Source organism: Schistocerca serialis, chromosome 7, assembly GCF_023864345.2.
Source record: "Schistocerca serialis cubense isolate TAMUIC-IGC-003099 chromosome 7, iqSchSeri2.2, whole genome shotgun sequence".
NCBI lineage: Eukaryota > Metazoa > Arthropoda > Insecta > Orthoptera > Acrididae > Schistocerca > Schistocerca serialis.
The window spans coordinates 210,577,153-210,592,333 of NC_064644.1; the positions used below are offsets into that span (position 1 = coordinate 210,577,153).

Consider the following 15,181-nt stretch of genomic DNA (forward strand, 5'->3'; position numbering starts at 1 on the left):
TCCGTCCAAATAAATAAATAAAGTCAAAAACAATTTAGTTATTCAGTAACATTTGTCCGTTGCAGAAATACAATGGTTTAAAATCGAGGTAAAGGACGTAAAATTTGATCTTACGTTAACTGAACGAGCGGAAGCGATTTGAAGTGAATCAAATAAATAAAAAATGTTTTCTTACTATAAAATTGAAGACTGGCTTTCAAAAACCTAGGTTAATTCTGATTTTACGTGCAGAAAATACGTTTTTGTGTGTCTTTTTACGAGCGCCACTACTACGACGGGCGTCAGTAAGTAATACATTTCCTTCTGGCACCGTATCATTCCCCATTCTTTCTATTTTGAGACCTAATCTCCGTTCAATGTGACGGCCTTTCGCCACCTTACTGGGAGGGCCTGTATGTGCGCATGGACCATCCTACCGGTCGACGTCTTGCTGCCTCAATAACCTTCCCATCACTCACATACTGCTTTACACGAAATGCATCTTTCATTGGGCTAGACAGATTCTTCTGTTAGGCGACGAGGAACTCAACGGGCACACATCTTTGAAAACCACATCTTGTGCACGAGTGTGTCAACACTAACAGTAGAGTCGTCCAGGTGAACAGTGAGATGTTTGATTGTGACCCGTCGATGACTTCGAATGAGAGTCCGCAGTTTCCAACACTGCAGAAGTCACAGTTATGTGCGGCAGGCCGGCAACCGGGAGACCGGACTGCTTGGCGCGACCTTGTTGCTTTAATGACGTACGCCTTGCTCAACGACTCACTGAGCTTTTGTTCACTGCTAGTTCTCCGTAGACACTCTGCAGGCGCCTATAGCTATCTGCGATGCTCTTGTTTTCCGCCAAAAGAAACTCAGTGACAGCTATTTGCTTCGAACACACCTCCGCTACAGACGACATTTTGAAGGCGACGTATAGCACTGCCACCTGTCGGACCGTTATGAAACTATAGGGGCTGAAGTAGGAATATTCCACGATGTCCCACAACAAATTCCGCATTTTTTCAACCGAAACTGTCAGACAGAAAAAAAATGTATTGATTGGCGACTCCATAGTGTCCTGTGCACTACGACCAGATAATGGGTATACTTGGAATGAGAGACAGCCTTGGTCGTATATTTTTGTTTATTATCGCAATATCGATTTTCGGTCACTTAGTGACCATCTTCAGTGCTGTAATATATAACTTAAATTAGTAAGCACTGGCGTCAATAAGCTTACGGCGATCACTCAGTCTATGTGATCGCCGTAAGCTTATTGACGCCAGCGTTTACTAATTTAAGTTATATATTACAGCACTGAAGATGGTCACTAAGTGACCGAAAATCAATATTGCGATAATGAACAAAAATATACGACCAAGGCTGTCTCTCATTCCAAGAAAAAAATGTGTTGCATTTCTTATTGAACGCCCTCATATGTTTCAGATTAAGCGAATCGGTCCAAATTTTGTAAGAAGGTAGGCAAACATTTAATTAATTGACATTCTCTTGTTTTGTGGAAGCTTTATACGTTGCGGAGGAGGAGGAGGGAGGTGGAGATTAGTGTTTAATGTCCCATCGACAAATAGCTCATTAGAGACGGAGTACAAGCTCGGATTAGGGAATGAAATCTACCGTATCCTTTCAAAGGAATCATCCCGGCATTTCCGTGTAGCGATTTACAGAAATCGGGATGGCAGTTTGAACCATTGTTCTCGCGAATGAGATTTATCCGTTGCTACCATATAAGCAACATGGTAAAAGACAATAAAAGGTTGCTGTGCCGGATCAATCGTCGCCCGAATCAACAAAAATCTACATCGGCTGCCAGGTTTTGGTGTACTAATGTCAAGATTATAGTAGAATAAAAGTTGGGAACCAGAATGAAAAATGCTCCTAAATACAAAAGAAGGTGAGTTCAAAAAATGGCTCTGAGCACTATGGGACTCAACTGCTGAGGTCATTAGTCCCCTAGAACTTAGAACTAGTTAAACCTAACTAACCTAAGGACATCACAAACATTCATGCCCGAGGCAGGATTCGAACCTGCGACCGTAGCGGTCTTGCGGTTCCAGACTGCAGCGCCTTTAACCGCACGGCCACTTCGGCCGGCGAAGGTGAGTTCATCCCGGACTGAATTAGGGATGTAAAAGAAGGGAACTAGCTTTTCGATTTATCTGGCAGCTTCAAAGACATTTAAATCAAAAGATCTTGGCATATTTTTTCGAGTTAGTCCTACTTCCCCAACACAGTGAGCTATCTTACACCCACCTCCTGTTACATGTACGATGGTGAAAGTAAGAACAAATACAAATTTATATGCTTCTAGAGAGTAGGATGCACCTACATTAGGAAGTGTCCTGGAGTGGAGGCGTATCTATAACAGGAAGTATCCCAAAGTGGAGATGCATGCATCCATGTCGTTTTGCACTATATTACAAATGCTATGTTGCAAGACATGATGATACATGTCATGTTATACGACATGACGTCATAATAATACGAACAAGTAAAAAAGCGCGAATGTGTCATGATGGTTTTATTTGAACGTCTTCGAAACTACCAGATAAGTCGAAATGCTAGTTCCGTGAAGGACATGTTCGCCTTTTTCTGTGCTACCATAGGAGCATTTTCCATTCTGGTTCACTACACTGTCAGGTTTACATGTATACAGTTATTAAACGTCAAAACATGCGTTTTACAAAATATCAACTGAAAAAATACGTATTTTCAACACATTCGCCTAGCCGTTGTTAAATACGTCACATTACACCTGTTTTATAGCTCATAATAAATGTTCGAATATCCCAGCATCAGCTTCAGTACATTTGTGTACTCTTGGGAGTGCATGTTGTGTTGCTCTTCTGCGTGCACCTACAAGTTCCCTAATGGGGGCAGCAGCGTCCATGATGTGACCCAGCAGTTCATCTCGCGGTATCCACCTTTCATTCATACACATCAGATTCCACCCAGCCCCATAAACAAAAGTCCAGTGACTTAAGGCCTGGTCATCTTGGTGGCGAGTTAATTGAGCGATTAGAGTAAGTGCGGTTGGGATGTTCATCCACACAGATAGTAAAATGTGGATGCCCACCGTAATGTTGGAAGTGCACTGTAGTCCGCGTTGGCTAAGGAACATCCTCCAGCTGTTCAACAAACGAATTTTCCAAAAAATGCAAGTAATTCTGTTTCCTCTTTCGCTCTTCTAAACTGACCGGACCTGTCAACATGTTACCGAACGTGCCGTACCAAACATGGATTGAAAAACGACAGTGGAAAATGGTTTCCACTGTGGCGTACGTATTTTCCTGCGAACATCAGTAATACGCGTGTTGTTGATTTCACTCCGTGTAAACGTGGCTTCATAAGTGAATAGCATTAATGGAAGCAACTGACAACTGAAGACCTCCATCACAGAACACGACCACCATCAGCTGTGTAGTGGAATGATGACAAAGAAAATTTGTGCCGGACCGGGACTCGAACCCGGATTTCCCGCTTATAGCGAGTTGTCACCTTATCATTTTTTTTTTTTGTTCGATATAGTTCGTTGCGTTTGGTCTAGGCGGACGTCACAAGACACCCGTTCAAGTTGATCATTGATTCCTTGACTCAGTTTTCTTATTTCAGAGAGCACGCAGCCCTCTGACCGAACACGCTGAGCTACCGTGCCGGCAACCATTTGGCTAACGGTGCACGTTTCACTGTCAGACCCAAACTTCCATATGTCACCAACCATACGTCCACGACCTGTACTCGTACATCCATTATGTACATTCTCGTGCAGGTCAGACGTTGTAGTTGTAAGTCGCTTGCCCGCTATCGGCAGGTAAAAACCATATTGCACTGCCTGTGTTATTTTGAATACGATGCAAAGTTCCTCTGGACTGGCATGCCTGTCCAAAGGAACTTTGCATCGTAATCAGAATAACACAGGCACTGCAATTTCGTATATATCCGTATCCCTCAAAGGTTGTATATTACATATTTGGAAATACTGAGTTTCCACTAGAATGAAGTGGTACATCGCATGGGACATGCTACTAAAACGGATGTATTTTTCCTGTTTACAGTTTGAGCTACTTATATTTGTAAAACCTGGAATAACGTTGGCTATCAATGAAGACGATGGATGAGGCTGATGAAACTAGCACTCCTAAGGATATTGTAACGTTAAATAAAAGCGTAGAAAGGAAAATGTATCGACCAAGGTAGAAGCAGAATTTCAAGAAAAGTATACGGAACAGTGGAAAATCTTATATTTCCACAGCTGGTAAAGACGTGCCTCGAAAAAATTACATCAAATGTGGTATGTGCAAGAACTTTGTGTATCGTTATAATGGCAAAATTTTTACACTAGAATAATTTGTTTAGTCTGGCCGTTGGTTTGGGAAAACAACAACAGGACAGTGACACTTTTGTACAACTACCTTGTTTTATAGGATATTTTACATCAGTACAGCAAAAGTTTATTGTTTCAGGACGAAACTTTCTGCCCTGTGTCAGTAGTACTTATCTAATAATCGGAAAAAAAGAATAATGGAAGTCATGATTACGTATGAGTGGAAGTACGTTATACCTGAAGCTTGTTTAAGTACACCTTTGATTATAAAAGAAGTGAGCGAGAATGTCTTTGTTGCCGTCAATGTTCTTACTAGTTATGTAGTTGAAAATCAGAGCAGGTGATCGAAATTCAGTGTGTGTGTACCTTAGTCATAACGACACTCACACTTAGGTACCTCGTTCTCTGCTAAAAACAGAAGAGAAAATCTAATTCTACTTAACATCCCTGTCCACGTTACGAGGTTTCCTACATCCACATCTACGTGAGTACTCTGTAATTCACGCTTTACTGCCTGGCGGAGGGTTCATCAAACCGCTTTCACGTTATTTCTCTGTTCTTCCGCTTTCTAACAGCACGCGGGAAAAAGGAACACTTAAATATTTCTGTGTGAGCTCTGAGTTCTCTTATCTTCTGACAACGTAGGACACTGAAACTACGTGAAAACGTCTTGTTGCAGTGTAAAATGCCTTTGTTTTAACGACTGCCCCCAACCAGTACCCAGCTCATGTATCATACTGGTGATACTCTCTGCCCTATTTCGTGATGCCCTTCTTTGGACATTTTCGATGTTCTACTTTGTTATATGAAAAGTTTCTTCCTCTATCGAAAAAGAAAACTAGGAACTTGTTGAATATGGGTAAATGCCTTATGTAGAATACAAAGAATTTTTTATGAACTTACCTTCTGAGTGAATTGTTTAGTTTATTCTGTCTCTGTTTATTTTTTTCTGTCTTATTTTTTCTTGTCCTGCATAGAACTAGTTTCTTTCTTACTTTTTGTTTTTTGCTTTTCTTAGGTTGGAGGTGGATTAGGTAAATACAGTGTATTATTTTGGCAATCTGTTAATGCTTTCCATAATTTTTCCCACTGTAAGAGAAAATTATATTTTCTTTAAGAACATTATTCCACAGTGCACTTTTACAGGACACGCAACGTTCTTACACGAAAGTCACATAAAAATTAAAGATAACTTTCTAGATATTGTAAAATATGCTAAACATGTGTTGCTGTTCTGTAACATATATTGCATCACTTATTCGCACATAATAAAACACATAAATAAACAGTACCAAAGGGAAACAACAATTATATTTATTTCCCAAGAAATTATGAAATTTTGATATACAACCTTCTTAAAGGCAGGTCTTCAATTGCCATTTAACCAGTGACAAAATTCGAGCCAAGTAGTTTTGTCGCCAATTTGAAGATCGTGGGCACGCTGCATGTGAAGTGAGTACATGTTTTGCTCATGTAACGTTTGCCATACACCTGTTCGTCGGGGGGTGGGGGTGGGGGGGGGGGGGAAGGCATTGATAGGTCGTCGTGTGCTGATAGTAGGACTACGTTGCTGCATTTCAACTGCGTGTTGCTGTTCCTGCACAGGCAGTCGAACTACATGTTCAGAAGGAAAATAGGGACTTGGAAGAATTCCTGTTTCACGCAATGCGCTGTATGATCGGGAACAGACATGTTGGGAAGCGCCGATGGTATTTTTCGACAGCAGCAGGAACTCCATCATCGCAGAAGCCGTGAACATACGCCATATTTGTATATTCTTCTTTAGTGTAGATATGCGACAATTTCGCCAGTGCGCGTACAAGCACAGTTAACCGATACTTCGAAGAATTCTGCTTCCGCATTACTTCGCTCACAACACGCTATTGACAGACGTGCATTCAACAGGCTGCGTTAATGTCAGAAAGACATCCCGAGCAAAGAAGTTGAAAGTAATGAGGCGGGTGGGGCTAGAATAAAACGCCAAAGAGTCGACCTCTAACACACATACGTGTGTGCCACTAGCCCAGAAAAATAAATGTACATTAAATGTAAATGTCGGAAACCACTCGAAATAGGGCATATGTCTATGAGTTTTTTTGCTTCAAAAGAAGTTCATTCCTTTCATACTCCAGTTCAACGATAATTACTTCAGGAACCCTGTATGCACAATGTAAATTGCCTGACTCCCACCTACTTTATGGAGTGGTGTTGAAAGTGATAATCATTTATGTAACCAAGTACGTAGTTCACTCCATGCCAGTTTGATGTTTGTTACATGTGACTTACCTGGTGCTGCAGTTTCAATGAGCAGCAGGATAAAGACAGATTAGAAGAGCAGCACAGAAATCAACACCAGAACAACAAGGCGAAAGAGATATTTTGTATGAACGGAGAAATTTCTGAGGCAATGTAGACAAAGATTTGAGCAAAATATTAATAAAACGTTTTGTAGATGTTGCACTCCTGTATTTTGCTACAATGTGGACACTGGGGAAGAAAGACAGAGAAAGGCTGGAGGCTTTTGAGATGTGGGCATGGCGAAGGATGGAAATAATAAGCTCGGTGGACAGATTGAAAAATGAGAAAGTACGGAAAAAACTGGAGACCAAAGGCAAATACTGACTGTAATAAGAAGAAGAAGAGAAATTGAATTGTACATTCGTTAAGAATGAAGGAGGGGAGTATGAAAAGTCTTAGAGGGTCATGTGGAAGAGAGCGCCGGCCGAAGTGGCCGTGCGGTTAAAGGCGCTGCAGTCTGGAACCGCAAGACCGCTACGGTCGCAGGTTCGAATCCTGCCTCGGGCATGGATGTTTGTGATGTCCTTAGGTTAGTTAGGTTTAACCAGTTCTAAGTTCTAGGGGACTAATGACCTCAGCAGTTGAGTCCCATAGTGCTCAGAACCATTTGAACCATGTGGAAGAGGAGGTAAGGGAGGAAGAGATAATGTGTTGGTTGACAGCTCACACAGCAACATTAAGAAGGAAGAGAAGGGTCACAGCAAGTGGTGGCGCAAATAATCTGCTAACACAGCAGAAAACTGATGATGAGTGTTGTACGTACTAAGTCGTTCCATGGCCCCATTGTTAATTTGAACTAACTGCATTTCTGCAAGTTGGCTATTATAGTTTTAGTCTTATTATAATTTATTATAGTGTCTATCTGCACTAGAAGCAACAGCACAATGTCATCATCAAACTAAGCGCCTGGACAAACGGCTTAGTCTGTCGAAAGCGAAAAGAGCTGCAATGTTTTACGGTCGTTACTGCCCACTTACGAGCAGTAAACGCAGCATGATTCATTGTTTTGCCCCTTTATTGCGACGTGACCCTGACTTTGAGAGCAGCTATAGCGACACGCGTGGTGAAATGGCCCCCTTGACGACTTTGTTACGAGCCGAGGGCGCCCACTGCCATTAGTCGACCTTCAGAGTGTACGCTAGCGCTACGCCGCGCCGCGGCCCATAACGGAACTAGCAGCAGCACGCTGGCCGCTGATGGCTGCGATCTCGTCTGCGCTGATGGCTTTCCCCGGCCAGTGCACCTCCGGCGCTCTGCCGAGACGAGTGCGCGCCGCTCCTCTGCGGTACTTCTAACTTCACCGGCATTTGCGTCTTCTGCCCCATGGAGCTAATACTCTTCGTGGGAGCGGCCGCGGTTGTGGGCCTGGCCGCACTGGCGCTGTACCGGAGGTGGACTTTCTGCAGGGCCGTCGACAAGATTCCCGGCCCTCTGGCGTTCCCGCTGATAGGGACTACGTACATAGCGTTCCTCGTCGAAAGGCAAGGTAGTGTACCGACAATGAAAATTCTTGTATACAAACCCTATATTCACACGGTTAACCTTTGGTTACTGGTCACAACTGAGTGCCAGATAAGAGTTCGAACCTCAGCATCTGCTATTACAGGCAGATTTGACGAATATAAATGAACGAAGTTTAGGACTAGGAGCTGCGCCGCGTTGCTTATGCTTTGCATAGAAGACATTGATGTTGGTCCGATGTCTGGACTCACATATTTTTAAAACTAGATTACTAAATCCCGTAAAAGTTACGATTGCAGGGGGTATACGATGGGATATTTTGTTTATTGTATCCATATTGGATCTTGTGAACTCCGCGGCCGTTAATGATAGTTGGTGATTGCCGTAACCAGCCACAAATACATTTTGAATGTTTTATTTTACTTCCGTGATCGGCTTCGGCTACCACGCCCATCTTCAGGTGGCTAACATTTTTCATTACATAGATGTTTTGGTTAAAGCATGTCATGTGCCCCACACTGCACAAGAATATTTGAGTGATTAGTGCCACTTTATCAGTTGTTTTATTAATAAATACGCTGAAGTGTAAAATAATTGTCTTTATTTACATATGTATGTAAATGAGCATACACACACATAATTTTATATATATATATATATATTAAACAACTGATAAAGTGGCACTACATACTCAAATATTTTTGTGCAGTCTGGAGCAGACAACACGCTGTTAACCAAAAACATCTATGTAACGAAAAATGATAGCCTTCTGAAAATGGGTATGGTAGCCCAAAACCAGTTATGGCAATAAAATAAAACATTCAAAGAGTATTTGCACTAAATTTGGGATGTAACGTACATTTGGCATCTAATAGCGGTAACTAATTAATGCACAATCTATAAACCATGGCTTCCACTGAACAAACTATGGAGTAGTGAACATTACGATGGCTTAGTAGCAATTTAACGTTTTTCCCTCTTAAGTGTTCTGGGGTTAATGGTTCAAATGGCTCTGAGCACTATGGGACTCAACTGCTGAGGTCATTAGTCCCCTAGAACTTAGAACTAATTAAACCTAACTAACCTAAGGACATCACAAACATCCATGCCCGAGGCAGGATTCGAACCTGCGACCGTAGCGGTCTTTCTAGGGTTAATCTACGGGGTATTAGGCCTATGTAGATACAAACGAAAGAGGCGAGTATATAACGATGAAATAAGCAAATAATTGTAACAAACATAGGTCCGAAAACCAATGGTTTCCAAACTGCCTTCGTTTGATTTTATCCACATTCTGGATATTCAGTACTGGTAAATAGCATTTCGACAGCATATGTATTTTTGTCTTGGATCCCCAATGCCATGGCCACCCAGGTCCACCGACTTGAACGCGTTGGCTATTTTGTGTGAGGACATTTAAAAGGATGATTCTGGCAACATATTAGGCATGGTTATTATTTCATGGGGATCCCGTCTCGGGTTTTTGACGTGTACAGGGATCGATAAGAGCACGTGCTGAGGCCTGCCTTCGCTCGTATTTATTCCCAGAATGATTTTTCACTCTGCAGCGGAGTGAGCGCTGACTTAAACCTTTCTGGTAGATTAAAACTGTGTGCCAGGACCAGGCCTGGACTCGAAGCTGGGACCTTTGCCTTTTGCGGACAAGTGCTCTACCGGTTGTGCTACCCAAGCTGTGATGGTGGGTCGAGATTTGTGAATGGATATCTACTCGATGGAGCACTTGCCCGCGTAAAGAGAAATTTCCATGTTCGGCGGCCGGTATGGCACAGTTTTCATCTGCCAGGGAGTCTTATGTAAGCGTTTTTCCTCAAGCATAGATCTGTAATTTGGATCTTCGGAGACATAAGGTGTTGGGGTACTCAGTGGTAACATGTGGTGTTAGGAAAACCATTGGTTTTCGGATCTGTATTTATAGCGTGTATTACTTCTCAAGTCAACAACCATTTTTCTCAACAGTTACCCATCGCACAGTATGAATCAGGTATCGTTGGAAAGGTTTTTGAGCGGGTTCTGACACTGGATACCGGTTTTGGGCTGAAACGTACTATTTGTGGGAAATTTTAACATTACAAATATTTAACTATCATAGGAAAAACGGCATTGTGGATTCCCAGGTTCAGACCTATATTTTACGAAGCTGACTTATTAATCTCTAATAACTGGCTGTCTTTTCATATTATCTTACTACAAATACCATTTTATTTGTTTTAAAGTACTTGTTTGTATGTAGCACTGTCACAAATAATAACCGTGGCCACCGTGGTAGCCCATTATCTCTGCCTGTTATACAAACTGACTTTTCTAGGCGAATATACTTCCAGAAATGACAAATATGTTTGTCACTGTCTCCTTGATTTGTGACTACCTGTTGCTACGACGGCCTATTGTGCTTACTGTCACTGAAGATGTTTGCCGAGTCAAAGTCGTAGGGTATGTGGTCCTACTGAAAGTCCCTCATCCCTGCCCGTCGTAGAAGTCGGGACAAACATTTTGTATACAATAAACATTTTTGGACACTTGCAAATGTATATACAAGGATGTATCATAAATTCTTGATTATTTCACGTCGTTCGGTTCATTTTTTAAAAAATATTTTCTCTTCATTCCAACGACACCACTTGTTCATTATTTAAATGTACAAAAGTGCTTAACTTTCGCACGGGTCCCCTGGCTAGGATTATTTACTTGTTTCATTGCCCTCTGTTCGTCTTTCCGTTTGAGCCTATAGTAGTACACATCCCATACAATGAAAGTTCGTTCCACTCTTTACCTAACATCTCCGTTGAATCTCCGTTAAATCTCCTTAAGAAAATACAGAAAATGAATTGAAAAGTATGCACTTGGTGTAGTGAATGATAACTCTGTCTATACGTCCTACAAGATAACGCCCGTAACAAAGAAATCCGATAATTCGATGCTAAGCTTCTTCTAAGACATTTGTGGAACTTGGTATTTTAAATATTTACCGGCAATACTAAGAAACAGAAAAAGATAAATTTGGTAACACTGAATTTAAACAGTATGAACTCTTTTCCGAAGGTAGAAGGATCGTTCAAAAGTTTCGGTTTGAGGGCTTTGCTGCAGTGTATATAAAACATAGCGTGACTCTGATTCGGGTGTACAAGCACCGACATGTGAGCAAGGGATTAGTGTAGCATTCGTGTCTTTCCGACGTACATGCGGTATATAAGGAAAGCGAATTGTGGCAACATTATTATCAAATGCATCCAAACAGGATCAACGTGCTGTTATTCTTTTCTTGGCGGCCGAAGAATTCATCTACAACTACATCGATACTCTGCAAATCACATTTAAGTGCCTGGCAGTTATATCATCGAACCACTTTCACAATAATTCCCTGTTATTCCAATATCGTATAGCGCGCTGAAAAAATGAATACCTATATCTCTCGGTGCAAGCTCTGATTTCCCATATTTTATTATGGTGATCGTTTGTCCCTGTGTAGGTCGGCATCAACAATATATTTTCGCATTCGGCGGAGAAAGCTGGTGATTGAAATTTAGTCAGATTCCGTCGCAATGAAAAACGCCTTTTTTAAAATGATGTTCACCCAAAATCTGTATCATTTCAGTGACACACTCTCCCCTATTTCGCGATAGTACAAAACGTGCTGATCTTCTTTGAACTTTCTCGATGTGTATGGGGCAGCATGTCTGTCGAAAACATCCGTTGTGAACTGGTGCGTCAATTTCAGCAGTGGTCGCGATTCGACACAAGACGCCGCTCGATCTTGGAGGCCAGCCTCAGTCATCACGGAAAACAAAAAGCTGGTGGTTGATGATGAGATTTGGCCGGACCGGCGCATAACTATTCGTGCGCTAGCTGACGATCTCGACGTCAGCCTGCGTAGTGTGCAACACACCGTCCAGTAGAAGTTGGGCTACCTTAAAGTCCGCAGCCAGTGGACACACCGGGCTTCGAACGGCGAACAAAAAGCAAACCGGATCCGGATGACTCTTTTCCTGAAGCACCTGATTCGTTTAAATGTTGAAGGCAACACGTTTCCTAAGCGCGTTGTTACAGACGACGAAAGGTATGGCACCACTGGGAACTGGATTAGAAATTGTCGACGAAGCAGTGGTCTCATCCATCGTCCCCTCGTCCGAAGAAATTCAAAAGCCAGTCATCTGCTGGAATGGTGATGCTCACCCTGGTCTTTGATTACCAGGGCTCATTGCTTATTGATTTCAGCGTACCTGTGTCTCCATTTCTTGGGAAAGATACTGCGCAACGCCTGAGAAATTACGGCGCGCAATTAAGGCGAAACGTCTGGTAAAACTGCGACAAGGTGTGCTGTTGCTTCATTACAACGCACGTCTCCATATCGCAAATGTCGTAACGCAGAAATTGCGCCAGCTAAAGTGGGGGAGTCACTCGAGCAGACGTCTTATAGTCCTGATCTCTCCGTGCGATTATCACGCCTTCGGTCCCTTGAAGGTCGACGATTCCTGTCGGACCAATATGTGCAGCAGGCATTTACGGACCTCTTCACGCAGCACGACAGCGTGTTTTATCAAACGGGTATCTTCAGCCTGGTGCGTCGGTGGCATGATTGTCAAAACTCAAGTTTTTGCCTGATTGGCACAGCGATTCTGCACTGTACGACCTTCGAGGGGGAACTTTTTGATCGCCTCTTATATTTCTCTGAGCAGTGGTTCCCAATAGGTGGTCCGCTGACCCCTAGGGGTCCGCGAGCTATGCCAGAGGGGTCCTCAAGATACTATTAGAATAAAAAATATATTAAATATATTTCGTATTATAACAGATTTTTAGTTTTGGCAGCTTCCTGGATGAGCAGAGCTTTAGCGAACGCTAACTTCTGCGTCTGGCGTCTTCCTAGAGCCAAATGAAACTAGCACACTAGCGCAAAACTAGAATTAGATAGATGCAAATAGTTCTGCTGTATGCCGTTAGACTACGCGCGCTGCCTCTTTGCAGCTGACAACTAACAGTCACTTTACACAGAAACTCGCATTTCAGACGACAATCGGCCAATGTTAATTTATTTCCAGTGCTTTCACAGACTGTATTGTTTACATATTCAATATTCTGTATTAAAACAGTAATGAATGTAAAGCGTTGTTTTTCGTGGAAGCTACAGTTCGCGTAGTTAAAAATGGACCGTTTGTTAGAAAGTGGTTCGAGAAAGGCTTACAGATGAAGAGGAAGATAATGCATTTGTTATACTAAACACCCAGATTTGAAGACAAAGATTTTGAACAATAATCAAAAATATAACAATAACAATGATGGCTAAATTGAAAAAGTTTTAAGCTCAATATTTTTTCAATGATGAATATGTCAATGTTTTTTTCTAAGTACCAAAAATAGAAAACGTATAAAAAGACTCTTAATTTGGCTTTTTATGTACTTGATACTGTGATATGACAAGGGACCAATCATGCTCGATGAGGGGGCCTCGAGAAAATTTTGTTGGGACCCCTGCTGTAGAATGTAGCACTGAACGGAAGTAAGTCAGTTCAGACAAGAATAGAAGCATTCGGAATGAGGTGCTACAGAGACACTGCAGAGGATTAGATATGTAACTGGAATTGTACTCCTTAAAGAATATAAATTGCATTTTATAAGTAACAAAAATTAGCTACTCATATAACTTCTGCACTTTTATGTAACCATAGCAATTACTTTTGATAAAATTATTGTTTACATGCACAAAAATTTATATAAGTGCTGTTATTATTTTCTGCTTAATAGAAGGTTTATCATGATCAAACGCAAGAACTTCCTGCTATTACTGATCAATGTGAAAGTTGTTTACGGATAACATAAACATGTTTTACTGAAGTTCGAAAAAGTACTGAAGCGATGTTTGATATATTTTTGTTATTTTTTTTTATTTCACCTTTTTTCCCCACTCAATTCCTAGATGGATCACCGATTCCGGTTTTTAGGGGAACCTAGTATGATACTGGTCGCATTCGGAAAGAATGCGATCGTAATGAGCTTAACGCCCAACAGGTATGCAACACACCCAATTTACAGGTAAAACAGATTCGACCTTCCTTAACTGACCAAAGCTACTGGGAAAACTAGCGCATACTATGCTTACTTACGGTAGTCTATGGAAGCCTACAATAATATTACAACTCTATGCGTAACTAACGAAGGGGTACTGAACTGAACAGGGGAGAAAAGGAATCTACAGCATAACACGGCTGAAACAAGGGCCCAGTTGATAGAACACGTTCTGAGGTATCATGGAATTAATCAATATTAAGCAGCAGCAGCATCCAGACATGGAGAAACTAATAACGTCTTGGAATTGTCAGTCGGTAATGGAGGGAAGTGAGCGGAGAGGTGAAAATTTTAGGGAGGTATCAACGAGTGACAACAGAAGAGCGGTTTAGTTGAACGTTGGTTACAGTAGTTGTGCAGAAGAGGCTTGAATATGATAGCCTAGCAGGAAGAGTTGCATCAAACCTGTTCCCGCGATAGAGGTTTTACTTAGTCGTCCTTTTTTTATGCTTCCACAATCCGCTATTCGAACTTAAGCAAGTATATGGGTACCTAGTCAGAGTAGTTGACTTTTCCAGCTGTGCATCTCATTTCCATTTGCTCACGGTAACTGCTGCTGATAACATGAATGCCGTTTTTAACTCGTTGCCCTCAAGTTTGCATTCAGTACTGCCCCGTTCTGTCTAGGGTCTTGGTTCCCGGGCAGTGTTAGTTGTGCGTTAACGCTGACACATAAATCCTGTGGACGGATTTAATGATGAACAGTTGGCCGATGTGCACCCCATGTGTGGATCCACTGAATGCAGTGGAAGTGCGGCATAACGACGCCACTGTTCTCGCAGCAACGGCAGTCACATCACAGTTCTGTCTGAGGCGTGTTTCATTACTCTGTGATGAATGCTGTACGTTCTGGTTATTTCATTTTATAGGCTTCTTCACTGTTATGAAAGTACGGGATAGTTAAAAAAGGAATAGATTTCAGTTGTTTATTACAAGGAAACTATGAAAGATAGCAATACATTGCGCATTTCACTCCATAGAGGAATGTTCAAAGTTTTGTGTTCGTACAGGTATTATACT

General features: G+C 41.9%; 1 protein-coding gene across 1 annotated transcript in view; it reads left to right on the plus strand.

Moving 5' to 3' along the window:
- The first annotated feature begins 7,834 nt into the window (after positions 1-7,834).
- The window catches only part of LOC126412262 (cytochrome P450 4C1-like), a 91,974-nt gene continuing 84,627 nt past the window's right edge, over positions 7,835-15,181 (plus strand). The window contains exon 1 of the mRNA XM_050081767.1: positions 7,835-8,108. Within this exon, the coding sequence (XP_049937724.1) occupies positions 7,946-8,108 (163 nt within the window). The 5' untranslated portion in view covers positions 7,835-7,945. The remainder of the gene's footprint in view (positions 8,109-15,181) is intronic.